General features: G+C 41.9%; 2 protein-coding genes and 1 long non-coding RNA gene across 6 annotated transcripts in view; 1 reads left to right on the top strand and 2 right to left on the bottom strand.

The window, feature by feature from the left end:
- LOC121720511 (zinc metalloproteinase nas-33-like) overlaps nucleotides 1-2,812 on the bottom strand; it is a 15,285-nt gene extending 12,473 nt beyond the window's left edge. For both annotated transcript variants that reach the window (XM_042106714.1, XM_042106713.1), the window contains exons 1-2: nucleotides 2,716-2,812; nucleotides 2,428-2,485 (exon numbers count right to left, since the gene is read on the bottom strand). In XM_042106714.1, the coding sequence (XP_041962648.1) occupies nucleotides 2,428-2,470 (43 nt within the window). In that variant the 5' untranslated portion in view covers nucleotides 2,471-2,485; nucleotides 2,716-2,812. The remainder of the gene's footprint in view (nucleotides 1-2,427; nucleotides 2,486-2,715) is intronic.
- Nucleotides 1-17,060, top strand: part of LOC121720512 — an 18,629-nt gene extending 1,569 nt beyond the window's left edge. The window contains exons 2-4 of one of the 2 annotated variants that reach the window (XR_006034570.1): nucleotides 2,300-2,366; nucleotides 2,912-2,984; nucleotides 16,911-17,060. This is a non-coding gene — a long non-coding RNA (uncharacterized LOC121720512). Of the gene's footprint in view, nucleotides 1-2,299; nucleotides 2,367-2,911; nucleotides 3,032-16,910 lie in introns of those variants that run through there. The other variant, XR_006034569.1, reaches the window with a different exon arrangement.
- Nucleotides 4,301-24,784, bottom strand: part of si:dkeyp-97a10.3 (putative uncharacterized protein DDB_G0271606) — a 25,224-nt gene continuing 4,740 nt past the window's right edge. The window contains exons 5-10 of one of the 2 annotated variants that reach the window (XR_006034568.1): nucleotides 16,932-17,216; nucleotides 16,483-16,587; nucleotides 16,140-16,195; nucleotides 13,796-15,625; nucleotides 4,894-4,971; nucleotides 4,301-4,837 (exon numbers count right to left, since the gene is read on the bottom strand). Coding sequence is in view for 1 of the 2 variants with exons in the window: in XM_042106710.1 (XP_041962644.1) it covers nucleotides 4,948-4,971; nucleotides 13,796-15,625; nucleotides 16,140-16,195; nucleotides 16,483-16,587; nucleotides 16,932-17,216 (2,300 nt within the window). In the remaining variant the exon portion in view is untranslated. Of the gene's footprint in view, nucleotides 4,972-13,795; nucleotides 15,626-16,139; nucleotides 16,196-16,482; nucleotides 16,588-16,931; nucleotides 17,217-24,784 lie in introns of both variants that reach the window. The other variant, XM_042106710.1, reaches the window with a different exon arrangement.

Below are 24,784 nucleotides of genomic sequence, written 5' to 3' on the forward strand. Positions count from 1 at the left end.
ATCTTGAGTTTGTTTGGCGTGATATTGAGTTTGTTTTGCGAGATCTCGCAAATCCATCAATGCAGAACCACAAACGTTTTGGAGAGCTTCAGTCACTGAAATTACGTTGCAGTGCCTTGTTTTGCCAGCATGCAGCGAACAAGAGCAAAACTTGTTGCTTGTTGTTTCTGGCAGTTTCCCTATTGGCTGATAATGATTTATATTTAAAAAAAATGTATCAAAAGTTACCCTTCCCCCGTGGGGAGTAGTAGGCTACGTTAGACGTGACCTGTCAAGACGTGAGGTTGAGAGATTCTGTTCTCGGTAGTGTAGCCAGAAATGTTCAAATGGGTGGCCATACAAACATTAATCATAGGCATGTTATATTTATGGCATAAAAATGGAATTTATTGAAGGCATTTGATCACAGCTGACAAATTACACAGAGACATTTTCAACTGGAGCAAAACAATGCATGAATGTAGCTTGGGTGCGTCTTGAATTTCCCCTGGGGATCAATAAAGTATCTATCTATCTATCTATCTATCTATCTATCTATCTATCTACATGAAACACAATTGAGACAATAGATTGACCGTATTGGACAACTTCAAAGCCTTATCATAGGCATGTTACATTCATGACATGAAAAGTGGAACTTATTGTACAAAAATGACACATTATGCTGTCGGCTAAACATTTTAAACTTGCGCAAAACTCGGTGCGTCGCATAAATTAAAACACAAATTGAAGCAACAGTTTGACCATCGGACAATCCTACTGCAAATCCTTTTCATAGGCATGCAGCGTTTATGACATAAAAAGTGGAATATGAACACATTTCATCACACCTGACAATTACGGAGCTGCCGGCTGTAGCCTACGCGATTTTACTGATTTTACTGATCAGCGCAGTGTTGACTTGCGCGTCTTTTTTAGATGGTGAACGTAAACGATGGAAAGCCCTCTAATTGGACGGGCAAGACTGACAAGTAGACAGGCCCGTATGGTTCATCTATATTATTTTAACTAATTGATCTGAATAGGTTGATGTTTCTCCTGGTAGCCTGTGCTCGCTGTGCTCGCCTGTGCTGCGTGCGTATACCTAGGCCATAATGGCTGTTGCGGTCGTGGGCGTGTTGCTCCCCGGCACAGAATAACGTAGGACCGGCCCTGTCTAAAATCAAAAGACTATCACTGTGTGTGTGTGGTAACGTTAACTTCTGGTCTTGACTCACTGCAGAATGCAGCGGCTTGTTCACTGCACTGGAGAATACAGCTAAACAAGTTAAAGAAAGGGAAACGAAACTTGTGATGTGTAGGAGCAATGACGCCCCCCCCCCCCCCCCCCCCCCTCGGCTTTTTTCACAAATCGCACCCTGACTAGTTTTGCTTGTCAGTGCGGAACGCAACCTCAGACCAACGCAGATGCCAAAATAAGGAACGGCAACGTAATTCCAGTGGCTAAAGCTCTCCGGAACATTTCTAGTGGTTCTCGTATGCATTGATGGATTTGCGAGACTCGCAAAAGAAAGTCAATATCTCGCAAAAGAAACTCGAGATCTCGCAAAACAAACTCGAGATCTCGCAAAACAAACTCAAGATCTCGCAAACCTAGTCAGTGTTTGTCACAAGTACATACCTTTTCTCAGTATTTTATTTTTTTTCATGTCACCTCACGGGCTCCGTACACAATAGCAAATAAGACGGCTGGAAATCATACATTGCGCCGATATATGTGCTTTTAATAATCAACGAACACCACTAACCACTCGGTGAGTTGCACAGTTTTGAAAACGAACGTTAAGGGTTGTTTTAGGACATGCTTGAGTAGCCTACTACAGTATGCCCATTGCCAGCCACCCTGAGAAGTGAAAAGGCAATTCAAAACGAGTCAGAAAAGTCGAGACAGGACCAATCGTCAAAATGTCGGTGTCCACCACTCTAGCTCATCCAAAACAAACCAGAAAAGGGCCTTAAAGTGCTAAAAACCGGAATTTTCCTTTAAACTGAAAACAATAAAACGGAATTCTGCTTTGTTTGCAATTTAATATTATAGGCTAGTATTTAACTACCAGCAGCTTGATGGTGCAACAACTGAATTGTACTCTACCTTTTTTTTTTTTTTTTTTTAATTGTCCTAGAATTGTTGAGAGAATTTGTTTAAAAAGCTTAAAATGTTTACCATGTTAGTCGTTAGGTTAAAAATGTGTCAGCCTAATGCTTCCCTTAAATACCTTAGTTGTATTGAATAATTGTACAATTGCAGACATTCCTTGTTTTGGTATAACTGTTAAACTTGTTTGCTTTCGCCTTTTAGGTTCCAGACCAGACCAGACCAAACCAGTGGTGATGACCGTGTATTACATTTATGATAGGAAAGTGAGGTTAGTGTCAATAAAAGACAACACTGAGACAAGATGGAAGAGGTAATATCCTTGGACTTACTGGACACATAAATAGCAAGAACACAAGTTTGTGACAGGGTCATGTCCAGCAAAGAAGGCTGTGAAGACAAAGAGAGAGAATACTTAGGTTGTGTAGGTCTACTATGTTTAGCTATACACTCAGGGACTAACTTAAAAGATCTCATGAATATGTACATACTGTATGTACACACCTATGAAACAAGTATGTTTAAAATAATAATACAGAGACATTTCCCAAACATATATAACCATTGACAAGGAAGTGGACTGAAAGTAAGAATAGTCCTGAAAATTCAAATCAACTTACCAAAGATTAATCGAAAATATGAAATTAGGGATCCCGCAAAGAGTCCCCCCGTTAGTGGCAAATTAGCTTTCCTGATGAAAGATGATGAAAGTTTCGCTTCAATGCTGACAGTTTGTTAAGGACAGGTGTAGCGCAAACGATGGCAGTGATCTCCACATGTGATAAGACTGCACTTCTCTTCACTGCACTTGTTCAGCAGGAAAGATGGCATTCCTGGAAGGTGTAGAAATGAAGACGCTTCCAACGCTTGAGTCTGAGATTTTTTCTTGGTAATTATAGTTGTTATATGTAACATAATAAAACACTTTGAATTCAATTCATTAGAATATAATTGTGTAATGCTTGTGTGACACCAATGCAACTGTATTGGATTCTTTTCAGTTTCCATACAAAGAAAGCTTCAGGAAAGAGTTATGAGTACATTCATACAGAAACAGGAAAGAGTTATGAGAGTACATTCATACAGAAACTGATAGCCAGATTATTCTCAAGGCACAGTTTGTGATTCTGACAAAAACTGTTGATACTTATTCAGCAAATCAAATCCTTCTGTGTTCCTGAAGCAACACTTTGATTAGAATAATGTGTATGGCTCGGTCAAAACCAAGATAGAGTAACCCTAGCCCGAACTCCTGACCACTATTCAAAACAACCTATGTTGCTTTTTTAATTAGCAGAGTAACAAATGACAAGTTTATTTCAGATCCTCAATACTTGTTTCTGAGACTGTTATTGAGAAGGGTTAAATCCGTACAGTACAGAAATGTTTAATTTTGTCAAGTATGCACAAAAATATAAATTGATTTTGTGAGCCAGAGCGAAAATCTGATAATGAATGCATTATTACACTACATGTTGACAAAAGTAAGGGGAGAAAACACATCACGTTTGTGAAGGCATACTTGACAACACAGGGCCAATGAAGTGGGAGTTGTGTCTCCTAACATCTACTGTAGATAGATGGAAAAAACAGGGTACCTGACTGCTCTTTCATCAGCACAAAACACGAATGTCAGGCAGCAGTGCCCCACCTCTGCTGCAGTTAAGAGCTGGGTGCCCCACCTCTGGTGGCTTTGAAAATAAATAAAACGTTTCTGTATTAGCCATCTATTCCTTTTGGCTAAGACCTAAAGTTTTAGTGTGGTTGCACCCCTACATCCGCACCTGTAGTACACCATACCGCACCCCTACATCCACACCTGTAGTACATTATTCCGCACCTCACCTAAACTGCAACATGGTACATCATATCGCACCTCACCTAAACTGCAGTGCAACATACATTATATCGCACCTCACCTAAACTGCAGTGCAACATACATTATATCGCACCTCACCTAAACTGCAACATGGTACATCATATCGCACCTCACCTAAACTGCAGTGCAACATGGTACATCATATCGCACCTCACCTACAGTAAACTGCAGTGCAACATGGTACATTATATCACACCGCTCCTCACTCAGGCTTTTGCAAACTCAGGCAATTTGCTGATTTTCCCGAGTCATGTTTCTGTAACTCACTGTCCTTTTTTGCTACTCTAACCCAGGGTGAATTACACAATGATGACAAGGACAATTAATGAACACATTAGACAACCAGATCACTTTTATTAACAGTATCAATTCATGGGAACACCCGAGCTGAAAAATCTTTGGCATTGAAACAGCACTTTTTACTGATACGAGTTTGATTCAACAGACTTAAGATATTGTATTACTGTATTATAGAACATATTTTTTCCATAAAATATATTAAGTAAACTTTATACTGTTCTTCCATCAGACAAAATAAAAACAAACATCTAAAGCAAAACAATGACCTCACCAGATTGACAATTGCTTGTTTTTTCACACTTCATATTCATATTTCACACTTTCATAACATATTACAGAAAAAAAAAATTGAAAGTCACAACAAAAGTACTTCAGTTGTAAATACACCACATCCACTGTGAGCTTTTTTTATGGCTCCGAAAGATACTTCATAACTTCAAGGAAATCACATGTCCTTCAAAAAAAAAAACATCCTTCATGTACTGTCTGTCATAATTCCCTGAGTCATCAGCGTGCTGTTTTAACAAACTTGGAGAACCGGTTCCTGAGATGATGAGAAGGAACCACACAGCGTGAAAAAGATCAGAATTTGGTGTTGTCCATATAGCACCATTCCCTGGTCATCCAAAGGAAGTATTCTTTGCATGGCAGTGCTGAAGCATTGATCACCTTCTCATCTTGGCCGGCTCCTGTGAACCTAGAAAAGAAAAGGAAACAACAGAAAAGCTTCAATGGGAGAGTGTTTATGACAAGATACAGAGGCCCTAGTGTTTATGACAAGATAGAGAGGCCCTAGTGTTTATTAGAGAGGCCCTAGTGTTTATTAGAGAGGCCCTAGTGTTTATTAGAGAGGCCCTGGTGTTTATTAGAGGCCCTAGTGTTTATTAGAGAGGCCCTAGTGTTTATTAGAGAGGCCCTAGTGTTTATGACAAGATAGAGAGGCCCTAGTGTTCATGACAAGATAGAGAGGCCCTAGTGTTTATTAGAGAGGCCCTAGTGTTTATTACAAGACAGAGAGGCCCTAGTGTTTATGACAAGATAGAGAGGCCCTAGTGTTCATGACAAGATAGAGAGGCCCTAGTGTTTATTAGAGAGGCCCTAGTGTTTATTAGAGAGGCCCTAGTGTTTATTAGAGAGGCCCTGGTGTTTATTAGAGAGGCCCTAGTGTTTATTACAAGACAGAGAGGCCCTAGTGTTTATGACAAGATAGAGAGGCCCTAGTGTTTATTAGAGAGGCCCTAGTGTGTATTAGAGAGGCCCTAGTGTTTATTAGAGAGGCCCTGGTGTTTATTAGAGGCCCTAGTGTTTATTAGAGAGGCCCTAGTGTTTATGACAAGATAGAGAGGCCCTAGTGTTCATGACAAGATAGAGAGGCCCTAGTGTTTATTACAAGATAGAGAGGCCCTAGTGTTTATTAGAGAGGCCCTAGTGTTTATTACAAGACAGAGAGGCCCTAGTGTTCATGACAAGATAGAGAGGCCCTAGTGTTTATTAGAGAGGCCCTAGTGTTTATTAGAGAGGCCCTAGTGTTTATTAGAGAGGCCCTAGTGTTCATTACAAGATAGAGAGGCCCTAGTGTTCATTACAAGATAGAGAGGCCCTAGTGTTTATTAGAGGCCCTAGTGTTTATTAGAGGCCCTAGTGTTTATTAGAGGCCCTAGTGTTTATTAGAGAGGCCCTAGTGTTTATTACAAGATAGAGAGGCCCTAGTGTTTATGACAAGATAGAGGGGCCCTAGTGTTTATTAGAGAGGCGCTAGTGTTTATTAGAGAGGCCCTAGTGTTTATTACAAGATAGAGAGGCCCTAGTGTTTATTACAAGATAGAGAGGCCCTAGTGTTTATTACAAGATAGAGAGGCCCTAGTGTTTATGACAAGATAGAGAGGCCCTAGTGTTTATTAGAGAGGCCCTAGTGTTTATTACAAGATAGAGGCCCTAGTGTTTATTAGAGAGGCCCTAGTGTTTATTAGAGGCCCTAGTGTTTATTAGAGAGGCCCTAGTGTTCATGACAAGATAGAGAGGCCCTAGTGTTTATTAGAGAGGCCCTAGTGTTTATTACAAGATAGAGAGGCCCTAGTGTTTATTAGAGGCCCTAGTGTTCATGACAAGATAGAGAGGCCCTAGTGTTTATTAGAGGCCCTAGTGTTCATGACAAGATAGAGAGGCCCTAGTGTTTATTACAAGATAGAGAGGCCCTAGTGTTTATTAGAGAGGCCCTAGTGTTTATTAGAGGCCCTAGTGTTCATGACAAGATAGAGAGGCCCTAGTGTTTATTAGAGAGGCCCTAGTGTTTATTAGAGAGGCCCTAGTGTTTATTAGAGAGGCGCTAGTGTTTATTACAAGATAGAGAGGCCCTAGTGTTTATTAGAGAGGCCCTAGTGTTTATTACAAGATAGAGAGGCCCTAGTGTTTATTAGAGAGGCCCTAGTGTTTATTAGAGAGGCCCTAGTGTTTATTAGAGAGGCCCTAGTGTTTATTAGAGAGGCCCTAGTGTTTATGACAAGATAGAGAGGCCCTAGTGTTTATTACAAGATAGAGAGGCCCTAGTGTTCATTACAAGATAGAGGCCCTAGTGTTTATTACAAGATAGAGAGGCCCTAGTGTTTATGACAAGATAGAGGGGCCCTAGTGTTTATTAGAGAGGCGCTAGTGTTTATTAGAGAGGCCCTAGTGTTTATTACAAGATAGAGAGGCCCTAGTGTTTATGACAAGATAGAGAGGCCCTAGTGTTTATTAGAGAGGCGCTAGTGTTTATTAGAGAGGCGCTAGTGTTCATGAAAGGATAGAGAGGCCCTAGTGTTTATTAGAGAGGCCCTAGTGTTTATTAGAGAGGCCCTAGTGTTTATTAGAGAGGCGCTAGTGTTCATGAAAGGATAGAGAGGCCCTAGTGTTTATTAGAGAGGCCCTAGTGTTTATTACAAGATAGAGAGGCCCTAGTGTTTATTAGAGAGGCCCTAGTGTTTATTAGAGGCCCTAGTGTTTATGACAAGATAGAGAGGCCCTAGTGTTTATGACAAGATAGAGAGGCCCTAGTGTTTATTAGAGAGGCCCTAGTGTTTATTAGAGAGGCGCTAGTGTTTATTACAAGATAGAGAGGCCCTAGTGTTTATTAGAGGCCCTAGTGTTCATGACAAGATAGAGAGGCCCTAGTGTTTATTAGAGAGGCCCTAGTGTTTATTAGAGAGGCGCTAGTGTTTATTACAAGATAGAGAGGCCCTAGTGTTTATTAGAGAGGCGCTAGTGTTTATGACAAGATAGAGAGGCCCTAGTGTTTATGACAAGATAGAGAGGCCCTAGTGTTTATGACAAGATAGAGAGGCCCTAGTGTTTATGACAAGATAGAGAGGCCCTAGTGTTTATTAGAGAGGCCCTAGTGTTTGACAAGATAGAGAGGCCCTAGTGTTTATTAGAGAGGCCCTAGTGTTTATGACAAGATAGAGAGGCCCTAGTGTTTATGACAAGATAGAGAGGCCCTAGTGTTTATTAGAGAGGCCCTAGTGTTTGACAAGATAGAGAGGCCCTAGTGTTTATTAGAGAGGCCCTAGTGTTTATTACAAGATAGAGAGGCCCTAGTGTTTATTAGAGAGGCCCTAGTGTTTATTAGAGAGGCCCTAGTGTTTATTACAAGATAGAGAGGCCCTAGTGTTTATTAGAGAGGCCCTAGTGTTTATTAGAGAGGCCCTAGTGTTTATTAGAGAGGCCCTAGTGTTTATGACAAGATAGAGAGGCCCTAGTGTTCATGACAAGATAGAGAGGCCCTAGTGTTCATGACAAGATAGAGAGGCCCTAGTGTTTATTAGAGAGGCCCTAGTGTTTATTAGAGAGGCCCTAGTGTTTATGACAAGATAGAGAGGCCCTAGTGTTCATGACAAGATAGAGAGGCCCTAGTGTTTATTAGAGAGGCCCTAGTGTTTATTAGAGAGGCGCTAGTGTTTATTACAAGATAGAGAGGCCCTAGTGTTTATTAGAGAGGCGCTAGTGTTTATGACAAGATAGAGAGGCCCTAGTGTTTATGACAAGATAGAGAGGCCCTAGTGTTTATTAGAGAGGCCCTAGTGTTTATGACAAGATAGAGAGGCCCTAGTGTTCATGACAAGATAGAGAGGCCCTAGTGTTTATTAGAGAGGCCCTAGTGTTTATTAGAGAGGCCCTAGTGTTTATTACAAGATAGAGAGGCCCTAGTGTTTATGACAAGATAGAGAGGCCCTAGTGTTTATGACAAGATAGAGAGGCCCTAGTGTTTATTAGAGAGGCCCTAGTGTTTGACAAGATAGAGAGGCCCTAGTGTTTATTAGAGAGGCCCTAGTGTTTATTAGAGAGGCCCTAGTGTTTATTACAAGATAGAGAGGCCCTAGTGTTTATTAGAGAGGCCCTAGTGTTTATTAGAGAGGCCCTAGTGTTTATTAGAGAGGCCCTAGTGTTTATGACAAGATAGAGAGGCCCTAGTGTTTATGACAAGATAGAGAGGCCCTAGTGTTTATTAGAGAGGCCCTAGTGTTTATTAGAGAGGCGCTAGTGTTTATTACAAGATAGAGAGGCCCTAGTGTTTATTAGAGGCCCTAGTGTTCATGACAAGATAGAGAGGCCCTAGTGTTTATTAGAGGCCCTAGTGTTCATGACAAGATAGAGAGGCCCTAGTGTTTATTAGAGAGGCCCTAGTGTTTATTAGAGAGGCGCTAGTGTTTATTACAAGATAGAGAGGCCCTAGTGTTTATTAGAGAGGCGCTAGTGTTTATGACAAGATAGAGAGGCCCTAGTGTTTATGACAAGATAGAGAGGCCCTAGTGTTTATTAGAGAGGCCCTAGTGTTTATTAGAGAGGCCCTAGTGTTTATTACAAGATAGAGAGGCCCTAGTGTTTATGACAAGATAGAAAGGCCCTAGTGTTTATTACAAGATAGAGAGGCCCTAGTGTTTATTACAAGATAGAGAGGCCCTAGTGTTTATTAGAGAGGCCCTAGTGTTTGACAAGATAGAGAGGCCCTAGTGTTTATTAGAGAGGCCCTAGTGTTTATTAGAGAGGCCCTAGTGTTTATTAGAGAGGCCCTAGTGTTTATTACAAGATAGAGAGGCCCTAGTGTTTATTAGAGAGGCCCTAGTGTTTATTAGAGAGGCCCTAGTGTTTATTAGAGAGGCCCTAGTGTTTATTACAAGATAGAGAGGCCCTAGTGTTTATTACAAGATAGAGAGGCCCTAGTGTTCATGACAAGATAGAGAGGCGCTAGTGTTTATTAGAGAGGCCCTAGTGTTTATTAGAGAGGCCCTAGTGTTTATGACAAGATAGAGAGGCCCTAGTGTTTATTAGAGAGGCGCTAGTGTTTATTAGAGAGGCGCTAGTGTTTATTAGAGAGGCCCTAGTGTTTATTAGAGAGGCCCTAGTGTTTATTAGAGAGGCCCTAGTGTTTATGACAAGATAGAGAGGCCCTAGTGTTCATGACAAGATAGAGAGGCCCTAGTGTTTATTAGAGAGGCCCTAGTGTTTATTAAAAGAGGCGCTAGTGTTTATTACAAGATAGAGAGGCCCTAGTGTTTATTAGAGAGGCGCTAGTGTTTATGACAAGATAGAGAGGCCCTAGTGTTTATGACAAGATAGAGAGGCCCTAGTGTTTATTAGAGAGGCCCTAGTGTTTATGACAAGATAGAGAGGCCCTAGTGTTCATGACAAGATAGAGAGGCCCTAGTGTTTATTAGAGAGGCCCTAGTGTTTATGACAAGATAGAGAGGCCCTAGTGTTTATGACAAGATAGAGAGGCCCTAGTGTTTATTACAAGATAGAGAGGCCCTAGTGTTTATGACAAGATAGAGAGGCCCTAGTGTTTATTAGAGAGGCCCTAGTGTTTGACAAGATAGAGAGGCCCTAGTGTTTATTAGAGAGGCCCTAGTGTTTATTAGAGAGGCCCTAGTGTTTATTAGAGAGGCCCTAGTGTTTATTACATTACATTACATTACATTACATTACATTTGGCTGACGCTTTTTAACCAAAGCGACTAACAACATGGTAAACAGTAAGTTTTTAGAACAATTCTCACAATTTTAGGACAGTTTAAAAAAAAAAACATTAGAGTACAGTAAGAATAAGTGCGTCGGTGAGTGCTGTTTTTAACAGTTACTTGTCAGTTTAAAACGGCTGGTGAGTGCTAGGATCAGTAAGACTTGTTGTAAGTGTTGCTATGAGAGTAGATGTTCTCTAAAGAGCTGGGTCTTCAGGAGTTTTTTGAAAGTGGAAAAGGATGTCCCTGCCCTTGTAGGAACTGGCAGTGTGTTCCACCAACGAGGAACAACAGATGAGAAAAGTTTGGATTGGCTTGAGCGTACCGGTGGTAGAGCTAGACGTCGTTCGTCAGAGGAGCGCAGCGGTCTGGAGGTAGTGTAATTCTGTATGAGGGCATTCAAGTAGGTGGGAGCAGAACCGGAGACTACTTTGTAGGCAAGCGTTAGAGACTTGAATTTGATGCGGGCCGCCATAGGTAGCCAGTGTAGCTGGATGAGCAGCGGGGTAACATGTGCCCTTTTGGGTTGGTTGTAGACCAGGCGCGCCGCCGCGTTCTGGATCATCTGAAGTGGTTTCACTGCGCAGGCTGGGAGACCTGTCAGGAGGGCATTGCAGTAGTCGAGTCGTGAGATGACTATTGCCTGAACCAGAAGTTGGGTAGCATCTTGAGTCAAGTAAGTCCTGATTTTCCGTATGTTGTAGAGTGCAAAACGGCATGACCGGGCGACTGAGGCAACATGATCTGAGAAGTTTAGTTGGTTGTCAAGAACAACTCCTAGATTTCTTGCAGTCCTGGTCGGTGAAACAGACAGGGAGTCAAATTTGATGTTGATGTCGTGGTGTATGGTAGGTTTAGCTGGGATGACCAGCAGTTCAGTCTTTGAGAGGTTCAGCTGGAGGTGGTGTGCCTTCATCCATGTAGCTATGTCTGAAAGGCAATCCGAGATCCGTGCTGAAACCAGGGGGTCGTCAGGTGGAAAGGACAGATAGAGCTGTGTGTCGTCTGCATAGCAGTGGTATGAGAAGCCGTGCGAACGGATAATCTGTCCCAAGGAGGTGGTGTAGATAGCAAAGAGGAGGGGGCCCAGCACTGAGCCCTGGGGGACCCCTGTGGTGAGATGGTGAGGTGCGGATAGCTGACCAAGCCATGATACGTTAAACGAGCGTCCTGTGAGGTAGGATTCAAACCAGGAGAGAGCAGAACCGGAGATTCCCATGTCAGCGAGTATAGAGAGAAGGATACGGTGATTAACCGTGTCAAAGGCAGCCGATAAGTCAAGCAGAATGAGTACTGATGTACGAGCGGTCGCCCTGGCTTCTTTTAAGGCTTCTGTTACAGACAGCAGAGCCGTTTCGGTAGAGTGGCCGCTTTTGAACCCAGACTGATTTGGATCCAGGAGGTTGTTCTGTGAAAGGAAGTGAGAGACCTGTTTGGAGACTGCTCGTTCAATGCCTTTGGATAGGAAAGGCAGTAGTGAGACAGGGCGGTAGTTCTCGACTTGAGCAGGGTTGAGAGAAGCTTTCTTAAGTAACGGTGTTACCCGGGCCATTTTGAACGCTGTTGGAAATGTGCCGGAGGTTAGCGAGGCATTGATCACATGTGTGATAGCTGGAGCGATGGTCGGGCTGATGGACTGAAGTAGGCTCGTAGGTATAGGGTCCAGCGAGCATGTGGTAGGACGGCTGCATGTCAGGAGTCTGGACACTTCACTCTCGGAGAGAGGCGTGAATGCTGAAAAAGATGTTCCAGCAGTCCCTAGAGGTTGTAGGAGTGCGGTATCTGAGTCAGATGCGTTGAGTGGGCATGTAGAGAATTGACTGCTGATTGCCGCCACTTTGTTTGTAAAAAATGAGGCGAGGGTATCTGCAGTAAGGCTGGATGGAGGAGGAGGCAGCTGAGGGTTGAGTAGCGATTTGAAGGTTGAGAAAAGTTTTCGAGTGTCTGTAGCGCTGTTGATTTTGTCATTGTAGAAAGCAGTCTTAGCAGCAGTGATGCTGGCTGAGAAGGAGGTCAGGAGTATCTGGTAGTTTTTGAGGTCGTCAGCTAGTTTGGATTTGTGCCATTTCCTCTCCGCGGCTCTGAGTTTGGTGCGCTGCGATCGGAGGGTATCATTTAGCCATGGATGAGAATGTTTAGATCGAGCTGGCCTTGTGGTAAGAGGGCACAGCTCGTCTAGACACGAGGTCAGTGTGGAGCAGAGCGAGTCAGTGGCTTCATTGACCTCCAGAGAGGAGAAGGTGTTGAGTGGAGGTAGACCGGAGGCAACCACAGAGGAGAAGTGCGTTGGAGACAGGTTCCGGATGTTGCGGCGGAACGTGACCATCGGCTGAGGAGCCGGAGGCTGTTCTGACAGGCTGACGTTGAACTGGATGAAGAAGTGGTCAGAAAGATATTAGAGAGGCCCTAGTGTTTATTACAAGATAGAGAGGCCCTAGTGTTTATTAGAGAGGCCCTAGTGTTTATTACAAGATAGAGAGGCCCTAGTGTTTATTAGAGAGGCCCTAGTGTTTATTACAAGATAGAGAGGCCCTAGTGTTCATGACAAGATAGAGAGGCGCTAGTGTTTATTAGAGAGGCGCTAGTGTTTATTAGAGAGGCCCTAGTGTTTATTAGAGAGGCCCTAGTGTTTATGACAAGATAGAGAGGCCCTAGTGTTTATGACAAGATAGAGAGGCCCTAGTGTTTATTAGAGAGGCCCTAGTGTTTAGAGAGGCCCTAGTGTTTATTACAAGACAGAGAGGCCCTAGTGTTTATGACAAGATAGAGAGGCCCTAGTGTTTATTAGAGAGGCCCTAGTGTTTATTACAAGATAGAGAGGCCCTAGTGTTTATTAGAGAGGCCCTAGTGTTTATTAGAGAGGCCCTAGTGTTTATTAGAGGCCCTAGTGTTTATGACAAGATAGAGAGGCCCTAGTGTTTATTAGAGAGGCCCTAGTGTTTATTAGAGAGGCCCTAGTGTTTATGACAAGATAGAGAGGCCCTAGTGTTTATTAGAGAGGCCCTAGTGTTTATTAGAGGCCCTAGTGTTTATGACAAGATAGAGAGGCCCTAGTGTTTATGACAAGATAGAGAGGCCCTAGTGTTTATGACAAGATAGAGAGGCCCTAGTGTTTATTAGAGAGGCCCTAGTGTTTATGACAAGATAGAGAGGCCCTAGTGTTTATTACAAGATAGAGAGGCCCTAGTGTTTATTAGAGAGGCCCTAGTGTTTATTAGAGAGGGCCTAGTGTTCATGACACTGTAGGCGAGCAGACGAGTTTAGACAATATACATTTGGATCATCACACTTATCACACAACATACATTGGATCATCACACTTATCACAACATACATTGGTTCATCACACTTATCTGTTGATTTGTCTTTCTGAATGTATCTAACAAATTTAATTGTTAAAAAAAGTCAGTAACACTTTTACAGTAAGGGTACATGAATTATCATTTATGTATTGCTTTATTCTCCTCAGTAGCAGATGAATTACTACACATGAGACCTGACAGGGTTCAAATGTAAGAGAAAGTCACTCACTTGTCTCACGTGTGCAGAAGGCGGCCTGTGTGTGATAGCGTGCCTATGCAGGTTGGCATGCAGATGGGCATCCTGTGGGTGTCTGTGAGCGTGAGCGGGCACATGCCATACAGGTCTGTGTGTGGCACCTGGTGGTCTGTGGCCCGGTGGCATGTGCACTGGGTGTCTGTGCCCGACTGGCACTGTGCCGGCAGGGGGCACGGCGCCTGCTCTAGCCTGCTGCTGCGTCCGTTCTCTGGGCAGCGTATGGAACTGGAGCGGCGGCAGTACCGGAGGTGGCGTTGGCGGCCGGTGGCCCGCACCGTTGGTCTTCTGGTTGGCTGGGGGAGGCTGGGCTGGCTGGGTGCGGGGCGGCTGCCATGCCTGGGGTCCGGCTCTCTGAAGAGCCGCCTGGGTCTGCTGGTTCCGGCTGGCGAAGGGCTTGTTAGTGTGGCGGGTGTGATGCTGAAGAGTGGCCTGCGTGAGCGGGCTGGGTTGGCTTGGGCTGGTTCTGACCGGAACTTGAGTGCTGGGCCCCTGTGTAGCCATCTGCCTTTGCTCTGGGCTACTCTGGACATGTGTGTGGGAGGGCACCTGGCTTACATGCGGAGGAGGCTGATGATTCTGGGGCACAGCTGGCATCTGTGTTGTAGCTGATCTTGCCGCAGTACTGGCCTTTTGTCCAGCGTGAGTGGTCCTGTTTTGGCTCTGTAGTTGCTGGCTGTGCTGTGGACCAACATGGGGCCCAGAGCTGCTCAGGACCTGCTGGGCTCTCTGTGCCTGAGCGTTGGGGTCCATGAAGGCAGGGCTGTGGTCCTCCCTCTGGTCATGCGCTCTCTGGGCCTCTCGCTCTTGCCCTCTGGCCCCCCTCCCGACTGCTCTGGAGGCCTGCGTGGGCCGTCCGCTTGACGGAGCTGAATGAGAGGGCCGTGGTTGCTGGCCAGAGGACTGGGAGTCAGTGCTGCTGCTGGTGGATGAGACTGATGGACGAGCCTGCTGGCTGGGGTATGCTGGAGTTCCCCGCAATGTGTCCCAAGGCCTCTGGCGGTGCCTTGCGCTAGGTTCCACAGGATCACGAGAGTCGTGGGGATCACTGGGATATTCACTGTCCCTTGTCCTGGACCTATTCTGACCATGGTCAGAACGCCTGAGACTGCGATCTGTTGAGGGTTGTCTGCTGGTACTACGGTGGCCAGCATGGGTCACATCAGTTGGATGTGACTGATGTGCCTGAGCAAAGTCATTGTGGATGTGGGGGTCACTCCTTAATGATCTCTGTGCTGCATAGCTGTACGGTGGGGGTAGTCTGGCTTCAGCCACATCTGGTTCAAATGCAGGATTGACATGCGAGTGACCAGTCTGTATGAGGCCATCCTGATGGCCATTCTGATGGAACCTAGCAACAGAGCTCACGTTGTTGTGGGGTAATAATGTGTTGGCTTGCGGGGCGCTGAAGGCAATCTCCTGACGGTTTGGGGACAGTGGTGGGTATGTATTTAAGTTCACATTGACAGTTTGAGGCAATGTATTGTCTGTGCTTGGCAAGGTGTTCAAGTTGACATGAACCGTAGGCTGCGAAGTACCAGGTGGAATTTGGCCTGTCTGTATGCGAATGTTTGGATTCTGTTGGCCAGCGTTATTCTGGTGACCACTGTAGCCATTACTAATGTCAATTGCGTTTCCATTGCCATGTGGTATGCCATTACTGAGGTGGCCATTTTGTTGAATGGCATTGTTTGTGTTGTTGTAGTTAAGTCCATTGTGTGGCAGGCTGGAGGTCACATTTGGCTGATGGTGCAGTGGTGGGTCAGGTGCTGATTCTGCTCGGATGTTGGCTGGAGGTGGAAGAGTCTAAGGACAGATCAAAGGCATGGAATTTTTAAAATGAAGATGCAATGTCTTACTCTTGAAATGAAAAATGGTACATAGATTTAGACATGATGCATTTTAATTGTGGGACTTTATTTAAGACACTTCAAAAAAATAAAGTGAGAGCCTGTGTAAGGAATAAGCTTGAGAAAAACAGGAATCTCCCTAGTGAACAGAGCAACTTTAGAGTGTAAAAAACAAATAACTCATTAGGTCAGGGAATGGAATGGGAGGAAGAAAGGAAATATAGAAGAGGAAAGAGGAGGAGGAGTAAGTGGACAAAATAACAACACACACGCACACACGCACGCACGCACACACACACACACACACACACACACACACACACACACACACACACACACACACACACACACACACACACACACACACACACACACACACACACACATTAAGGATGCAAGTTACATGAAGTGAAGAGGGCATTTAAATGGAAAAAATACGTTCAAGCTGTTTTTAAACTCAGAAGTCTTACCACGGGGTTTTGACTTGTCTTTTGGAGACTGATGGCATCCCGTAGCCTCCTATCCACTGTGAGATATAAAACAAATTGGGTTACATGAAGTGAATCTGTAGAGAGCTATCTAAATCCATGTATTTGAAGGTTTTATCTTTCACTGACCCTATTGTTGCTTTAGTATACTTGATAGATGTGAAATGTTAGCATTACCAAGACAGAGGGTTTTATTTGATAAAGAACAGTTATCATAAAATGCATTCTTAACCTCTAATGAACAAACGTATATGCAAATCACAGATGTAGACCAACTGTTGTGTGTATAAATGACTGGCAATGACAGAAGATGGAGGACACATACTGTTCCTCTGACGTAGCAGCACTATAATGATCACAATGATGATGACGATGACGAGGAAACAGGCGATAACGATTCCTGCCACGGCTCCACCGCCCAGGCAGGTAGCTGAGAGAGTAGGAAACAGGAAGCAGAAATCAGCCAGCGATCAGGCCACAGATAAATACAGACATCAGGCTGCGGAATGTTCAAGTGTAAAGAAATGGTTCTATTCAAAGGCAAGGCGTTTAGATTTGATCAGGTTTATTATTATTTTACCAAGAGAAGATAACATTGGTGATGTCTGTCACCACATACTTTTTAAACTCCAATTTTATTTTTCAGAGGAAGACATTTTCGGAAGCAAAAGCCATATAACATAGGGTGGTGCAAAGATTGGAATCAAGATTCAAGACAAAATTCATCTCATTTTTCTCAACGGTGTCTTTCAGTCACAACTGGTACTAACTCACCAACGACAGACACATCTGTCTCCTGCCGTGACGAGGCCCCAGTGATGGAGTTCTGTGCCGCGCAGACATATTGGCCACTCGAATCGGCCGAGGAGATCTGCAGAGTGAGCGACCCCGTGCTTGACTGGCTGGAGGAGACGGCTTGGTCATTGTGTTGCCATGAGAATCTGGCAGGGGGGAGAGACTCTGAGGTGCAGGTGATTTCCAACGCCTGGCCCACCACTGCATCCCCACCTCCCACACAATCTGCTGACGCCTTGGTCAGTGTTGGGGTGTCTGGACCATCTACATATATCAAGCACAGAGAGAAAAGGACATTGCCGTGATCATCACATTAGTTCAGTAAAAATATAATAATCTGAAGCACAAAGAGTTTACTGAATTATTGGGATCTGAAGAGCACCAAAGGGACACCCTGTAGTAAACCCTAGCAGCACTCCAAAAAACGTTCATCATATGTTGTATTTGCATATTTCAGTGTCTTATGCGTGACCAACTACAGTAACTGAGCTCTTATGTCTCAAATCTGCTTTCAACCACCTAAACCACTATTCCCCAGTAGTCCTATCCAAGCCTTTGATGGTGCAACTCCTGTAGCACAATACAAATGCACCACATGCCTATTGTTTCTACAAATAGGAGAGAGAGTATGAATACACTATTGCAACTCCTGCAGCAAATACACATGCACCACATTATATAGGAGAGAGTATGAATACTGTTTCTATATAGGAGAGAGAGTATGAATACTGTTTCTATATAGGAGAGAGAGTATGAATACTGTTTCTATATAGGAGAGAGAGAGAGAGTATGAATACTGTTTCTATATAGGAGAGAGAGTATGAATACTGTTTCTATATAGGAGAGAGAGAGAGAGAGTATGAATACTGTTTCTATATAGGAGAGAGTATGAATACTGTTTCTATATAGGAGAGAGAGAGAGAGTATGAATACTGTTTCTATATAGGAGAGAAAGAGAGGGAGAGTATTAATACTGTTTCTATATAGGAGAGAGAGTATGAATACTGTTTCTATATAGGAGAGAGAGTATGAATACTGTTTCTATATAGGAGAGAGAGAGAGAGTATGAATACTGTTTCTATATAGGAGAGAGAGTATGAATACTGTTTCTATATAGGAGAGAGAGAGAGAGTATGAATACTGTTTCTATATAGGAGAGAGTATGAATACTGTTTCTATATAGGAGAGAGAGAGAGAGTATGAATACTGTTTCTATATAGGAGAGAGTATGAATACTGTTTCTATATAGGAGAGAGAGAGAGAGAGAGAGAGAGAGAGAGAGAGAGAGAGAGAGAGAGTATGAATACTGTTTCTATATAGGAGAGAAAGAGAGAGAGTATTAATACTGTTTCTATATAGGAGAGAGAGAGAGAGAGAGAGAGAGAGAGAGAGTATGAATACTGTTTCTATATAGGAGAGAGTATGAATACTGTTTCTATATAGGAGAGAGAGTATGAATACTGTTTCTATATAGGAGAGAGAGTATGAATACTGTTTCTATATAGGAGAGAGAGAGAGAGTATGAATACTGTTTCTATATAGGAGAGAGAGTATGAATACTGTTTCTATATAGGAGAGAGAGAGAGAGAGTGAGTATGAATACTGTTTCTATATAGGAGAGAGTATGAATACTGTTTCTATATAGGAGAGAGAGAGAGAGTATGAATACTGTTTCTATATAGGAGAGAAAGAGAGGGAGAGTATTAATACTGTTTCTATATAGGAGAGAGAGTATGAATACTGTTTCTATATAGGAGAGAGAGTATGAATACTGTTTCTATATAGGAGAGAGAGAGAGAGTATGAATACTGTTTCTATATAGGAGAGAGAGTATGAATACTGTTTCTATATAGGAGAGAGAGAGAGAGTATGAATACTGTTTCTATATAGGAGAGAGTATGAATACTGTTTCTATATAGGAGAGAGAGAGAGAGTATGAATACTGTTTCTATATAGGAGAGAGTATGAATACTGTTTCTATATAGGAGAGAGAGAGAGAGAGAGAGAGAGAGAGAGAGAGAGAGAGAGAGAGAGAGAGAGAGAGTGAGTATGAATACTGTTTCTATATAGGAGAGAAAGAGAGAGAGTATTAATACTGTTTCTATATAGGAGAGAGAGAGAGAGAGAGAGAGAGTATGAATACTGTTTCTATATAGGAGAGAGTATGAATACTGTTTCTATATAGGAGAGAGAGAGAGAGAGAGAGTATGAATACTGTTTCTATATAGGAGAGAAAGAGTATGAATACTGTTTCTATATAGGAGAGAAAGAGAGAGAGAGTATTAATACTGTTTCTATATAGGAGAGAGAGAGAGAGAGAGAGAGTATGAATACTGTTTCTATATAGGAGAGAGTATGAATACTGTTTCTATATAGGAGAGAGAGAGAGAGAGAGTATGAATACTGTTTCTATATAGGAGAGAAAGAGTATGAATACTGTTTCTATATAGGAGAGAAAGAGAGAGAGAGTATGAATACTGTTTCTATATAGGAGAGAGAGAGTATGAATACTGTTTCTATATAGGAGAGAGAGAGTGAGTATGAATACTGTTTCTATATAGGAGAATGCACTATTCATACGGTCATCTATAACAAATCAACTGATAGTGCAGATGCAGCTGGGTTTTGAGTGAGGTGGAGAGAGAGTGTATGAATACTGTTTCTATATAGGAGAGAGAGAGTATGAATACTGTTTCTACATAGGAGAGAGTGTATGAATACTGTTTCTATATAGGAGAGAGAGTATGAATACTGTTTCTACATAGGAGAGAAAGAGAGAGTATGAATACTGTTTCTATATAGGAGAGAAAGAGAGAGAGAGAGAGTATTAATACTGTTTCTATATAGGAGAGAGAGTATGAATACTGTTTCTATATAGGAGAGAGAGAGAGAGTATGAATACTGTTTCTATATAGGAGAGAGAGTATGAATACTGTTTCTATATAGGAGAGAAAGAGAGAGAGTATTAATACTGTTTCTATATAGGAGAGAGAGAGAGAGAGAGAGAGAGAGAGAGTATGAATACTGTTTCTATATAGGAGAGAGTATGAATACTGTTTCTATATAGGAGAGAGAGTATGAATACTGTTTCTATATAGGAGAGAGAGTATGAATACTGTTTCTATATAGGAGAGAGAGAGAGAGTATGAATACTGTTTCTATATAGGAGAGAGAGTATGAATACTGTTTCTATATAGGAGAGAGAGAGAGAGAGTGAGTATGAATACTGTTTCTATATAGGAGAGAGTATGAATACTGTTTCTATATAGGAGAGAGAGAGAGAGTATGAATACTGTTTCTATATAGGAGAGAAAGAGAGGGAGAGTATTAATACTGTTTCTATATAGGAGAGAGAGTATGAATACTGTTTCTATATAGGAGAGAGAGTATGAATACTGTTTCTATATAGGAGAGAGAGAGAGAGTATGAATACTGTTTCTATATAGGAGAGAGAGTATGAATACTGTTTCTATATAGGAGAGAGAGAGAGAGTATGAATACTGTTTCTATATAGGAGAGAGTATGAATACTGTTTCTATATAGGAGAGAGAGAGAGAGTATGAATACTGTTTCTATATAGGAGAGAGTATGAATACTGTTTCTATATAGGAGAGAGAGAGAGAGAGAGAGAGAGAGAGAGAGAGAGAGAGAGAGAGAGAGAGTGAGTATGAATACTGTTTCTATATAGGAGAGAAAGAGAGAGAGTATTAATACTGTTTCTATATAGGAGAGAGAGAGAGAGAGAGAGAGAGTATGAATACTGTTTCTATATAGGAGAGAGTATGAATACTGTTTCTATATAGGAGAGAGAGAGAGAGAGAGAGTATGAATACTGTTTCTATATAGGAGAGAAAGAGTATGAATACTGTTTCTATATAGGAGAGAAAGAGAGAGAGAGTATTAATACTGTTTCTATATAGGAGAGAGAGAGAGAGAGAGAGAGAGTATGAATACTGTTTCTATATAGGAGAGAGTATGAATACTGTTTCTATATAGGAGAGAGAGAGAGAGAGAGTATGAATACTGTTTCTATATAGGAGAGAAAGAGTATGAATACTGTTTCTATATAGGAGAGAAAGAGAGAGAGAGTATGAATACTGTTTCTATATAGGAGAGAGAGAGTATGAATACTGTTTCTATATAGGAGAGAGAGAGTGAGTATGAATACTGTTTCTATATAGGAGAATGCACTATTCATACGGTCATCTATAACAAATCAACTGATAGTGCAGATGCAGCTGGGTTTTGAGTGAGGTGGAGAGAGAGTGTATGAATACTGTTTCTATATAGGAGAGAGAGAGTATGAATACTGTTTCTACATAGGAGAGAGTGTATGAATACTGTTTCTATATAGGAGAGAGAGTATGAATACTGTTTCTACATAGGAGAGAAAGAGAGAGTATGAATACTGTTTCTATATAGGAGAGAAAGAGAGAGAGAGAGAGTATTAATACTGTTTCTATATAGGAGAGAGAGTATGAATACTGTTTCTATATAGGAGAGAGAGAGAGAGTATGAATACTGTTTCTATATAGGAGAGAGAGTATGAATACTGTTTCTATATAGGAGAGAGAGAGAGAGTATGAATACTGTTTCTATATAGGAGAGAGTATGAATACTGTTTCTATATAGGAGAGAGAGAGAGAGTATGAATACTGTTTCTATATAGGAGAGAGTATGAATACTGTTTCTATATAGGAGAGAGAGAGAGAGAGAGAGAGAGAGAGAGAGAGAGAGAGAGAGTATGAATACTGTTTCTATATAGGAGAGAAAGAGAGAGAGTATTAATACTGTTTCTATATAGGAGAGAGAGAGAGAGAGAGAGTATGAATACTGTTTCTATATAGGAGAGAGTATGAATACTGTTTCTATATAGGAGAGAGAGAGAGAGAGAGTATGAATACTGTTTCTATATAGGAGAGAAAGAGTATGAATACTGTTTCTATATAGGAGAGAAAGAGAGAGAGAGTATTAATACTGTTTCTATATAGGAGAGAGAGAGAGAGAGAGAGAGAGTATGAATACTGTTTCTATATAGGAGAGAGTATGAATACTGTTTCTATATAGGAGAGAGAGAGAGAGAGAGTATGAATACTGTTTCTATATAGGAGAGAAAGAGTATGAATACTGTTTCTATATAGGAGAGAAAGAGAGAGAGAGTATGAATACTGTTTCTATATAGGAGAGAGAGAGTATGAATACTGTTTCTATATAGGAGAGAGAGAGTGAGTATGAATACTGTTTCTATATAGGAGAATGCACTATTCATACGGTCATCTATAACAAATCAACTGATAGTGCAGATGCAGCTGGGTTTTGAGTGAGGTGGAGAGAGAGTGTATGAATACTGTTTCTATATAGGAGAGAGAGAGTATGAATACTGTTTCTACATAGGAGAGAGTGTATGAATACTGTTTCTATATAGGAGAGAGAGTATGAATACTGTTTCTACATAGGAGAGAAAGAGAGAGTATGAATACTGTTTCTATATAGGAGAGAAAGAGAGAGAGAGAGAGTATTAATACTGTTTCTATATAGGAGAGAGAGTATGAATACTGTTTCTATATAGGAGAGAAAGAGAGAGTATGAATACTGTTTCTATATAGGAGAGAAAGAGAGAGAGAGTATTAATACTGTTTCTATATAGGAGAGAGAGTATGAATACTGTTTCTATATAGGAGAGAAAGAGAGAGAGAGTATTAATACTGTTTCTATATAGGAGAGAGAGAGAGAGAGAGAGAGAGAGAGAGAGAGAGAGAGAGAGAGAGTATGAATACTGTTTCTATATAGGAGAGAAAGAGAGAGAGAGTATGAATACTGTTTCTATATAGGAGAGAGAGAGTATGAATACTGTTTCTATATAGGAGAGAAAGAGAGAGAGAGTATTAATACTGTTTCTATATAGGAGAGAGAGAGTATGAATACTGTTTCTATATAGGAGAGAAAGAGAGAGAGAGTATTAATACTGTTTCTATATAGGAGAGAGAGAGAGAGAGAGAGTATGAATACTGTTTCTATATAGGAGAGAAAGAGAGAGAGAGTATTAATACTGTTTCTATATAGGAGAGAGAGAGAGAGAGAGAGAGAGAGAGAGAGAGTATGAATACTGTTTCTATATAGGAGAGAGAGAGTATGAATACTGTTTCTATATAGGAGAGAAAGAGAGAGAGAGTATTAATACTGTTTCTATATAGGAGAGAGTGAGTATGAATACTGTTTCTATATAGGAGAATGCACTATTCATACGGTCATCTATAACAAATCAACTGATAGTGCAGATGCAGCTGGGTTTTGAGTGAGCTGGAGCAGCGGTAGCGCTGCCTCCGGACTAGCGATCAGCGGTAGTGTTGCCTCCTGACTAGCGGTCAGCCCAGGTTCAAATCAGTCTGTTGCTTTGGATAAAAATGGCAGCACATCTGGCATACCGTTTTCCTGTTGGGCCGACGCACCTTTTGGGCCGATACAATGTATAGCCTAATGTAATTAGTTTGGCCAACGATTCCATAAGGGAATCATTCCAACGTTCAGCCCAAAGCAAGGACAGTCAGCTACCCATTGGTTAATTTTCCATATTGACACTGGACTGATCCAACAAAAGCTCTTGTCAGGCCTTTCCCCTCCCATTCTGGCTCAGAGCCAAGATTATGTGAGCGCATCAAAATTAATCGAAGTAGCCTGCACGCTGGAATTGCAGCGGGTGGATGCCAGTAGTGCCAATTGTGCAAAAATAACACCAATGTAGAAGCTTCAACAGTAGCCTATACAATAGCAAGTAGGCTAGCCTATGTCAGCAACAGGTTCAAGTTGGTTGAATTTGAACGAGGAGATGTAAGTTATAGCCTAGAGCAGAGTGACGGTGAGCAGCTAGAGGAGAGTGTAGTCGAGGCTACATGATAACAAGAACTCAGTGATGGAGCAGGTATGTGTGATATGCCATGCTAACGATGATAATTATGATGCCAATTAATTGCGATAAGGTAATATAGGCCTAATGGTATGGTAATGATAACATAAAGTAGGCCTAAGACTGTCATCCACAGCTGTGAAATAACGCAACATAAGTTTGCTATGTGAATGATTTGCAAACCCGGACAGCAAAGGAGTGTCAAATCAACGTTAATTGTTGGTCAGATTGATCAGTTTCCGTCAAGACATCTTAAATGTACATTAGGTTTCTAGGCCAAGTATATTTATATATATACACAGTACAAGGAATTTGGTCTCTGCATTTATCCCATCCGTGAATTAGTGAACACACAAAGCACACGCTGAACATACAATGAGGTGAAGCACACACTAACCCAGAGCTGTGAGCTGCGATGAGTTCATGTAGCTCTACTGTTCCAAAATATACCAGAAATGTAGGTGGTATAACCTACAGGGATGACATATTTCCAGCAACGGGCTTTGTTTATGTTGTGTTGTTTCAGCTGTCCTATAGTGGTACCTGGATAATCCTATGGTATAAATTACAGTAAGGCCTACCACAACCTGTGGGTAATTTAGCTCTTTGCAAATTCAGTAATTATTTAGTGCTGCTATCAATTGAGCGTTATACCTGGTTTACTGTACATGTATTGAATACTTTGAAAATGATCATTTGAATTCTAGCAGAAACTCTTTCAGAATTGCTTGTAGGCCTATTTATACTTGAGTATGAAGATCATGTGCTTCATGGCTTCCTGTGATCACCAGTGAGTCCAAGAGATAGCAAGTGAGGCCTACATTTGTCCACTTTCAGTGCTTTGGTCGCTTGGGCCAAATTTGCCAGGGCCGATCTTGTGTCCCAGTCCGTCCCTAGGCCAGCTAAATACTGGTCATTTACTATCATT

Source organism: Alosa sapidissima, chromosome 10, assembly GCF_018492685.1.
Source record: "Alosa sapidissima isolate fAloSap1 chromosome 10, fAloSap1.pri, whole genome shotgun sequence".
NCBI classification, from domain to species: Eukaryota; Metazoa; Chordata; class Actinopteri; order Clupeiformes; family Clupeidae; genus Alosa; species Alosa sapidissima.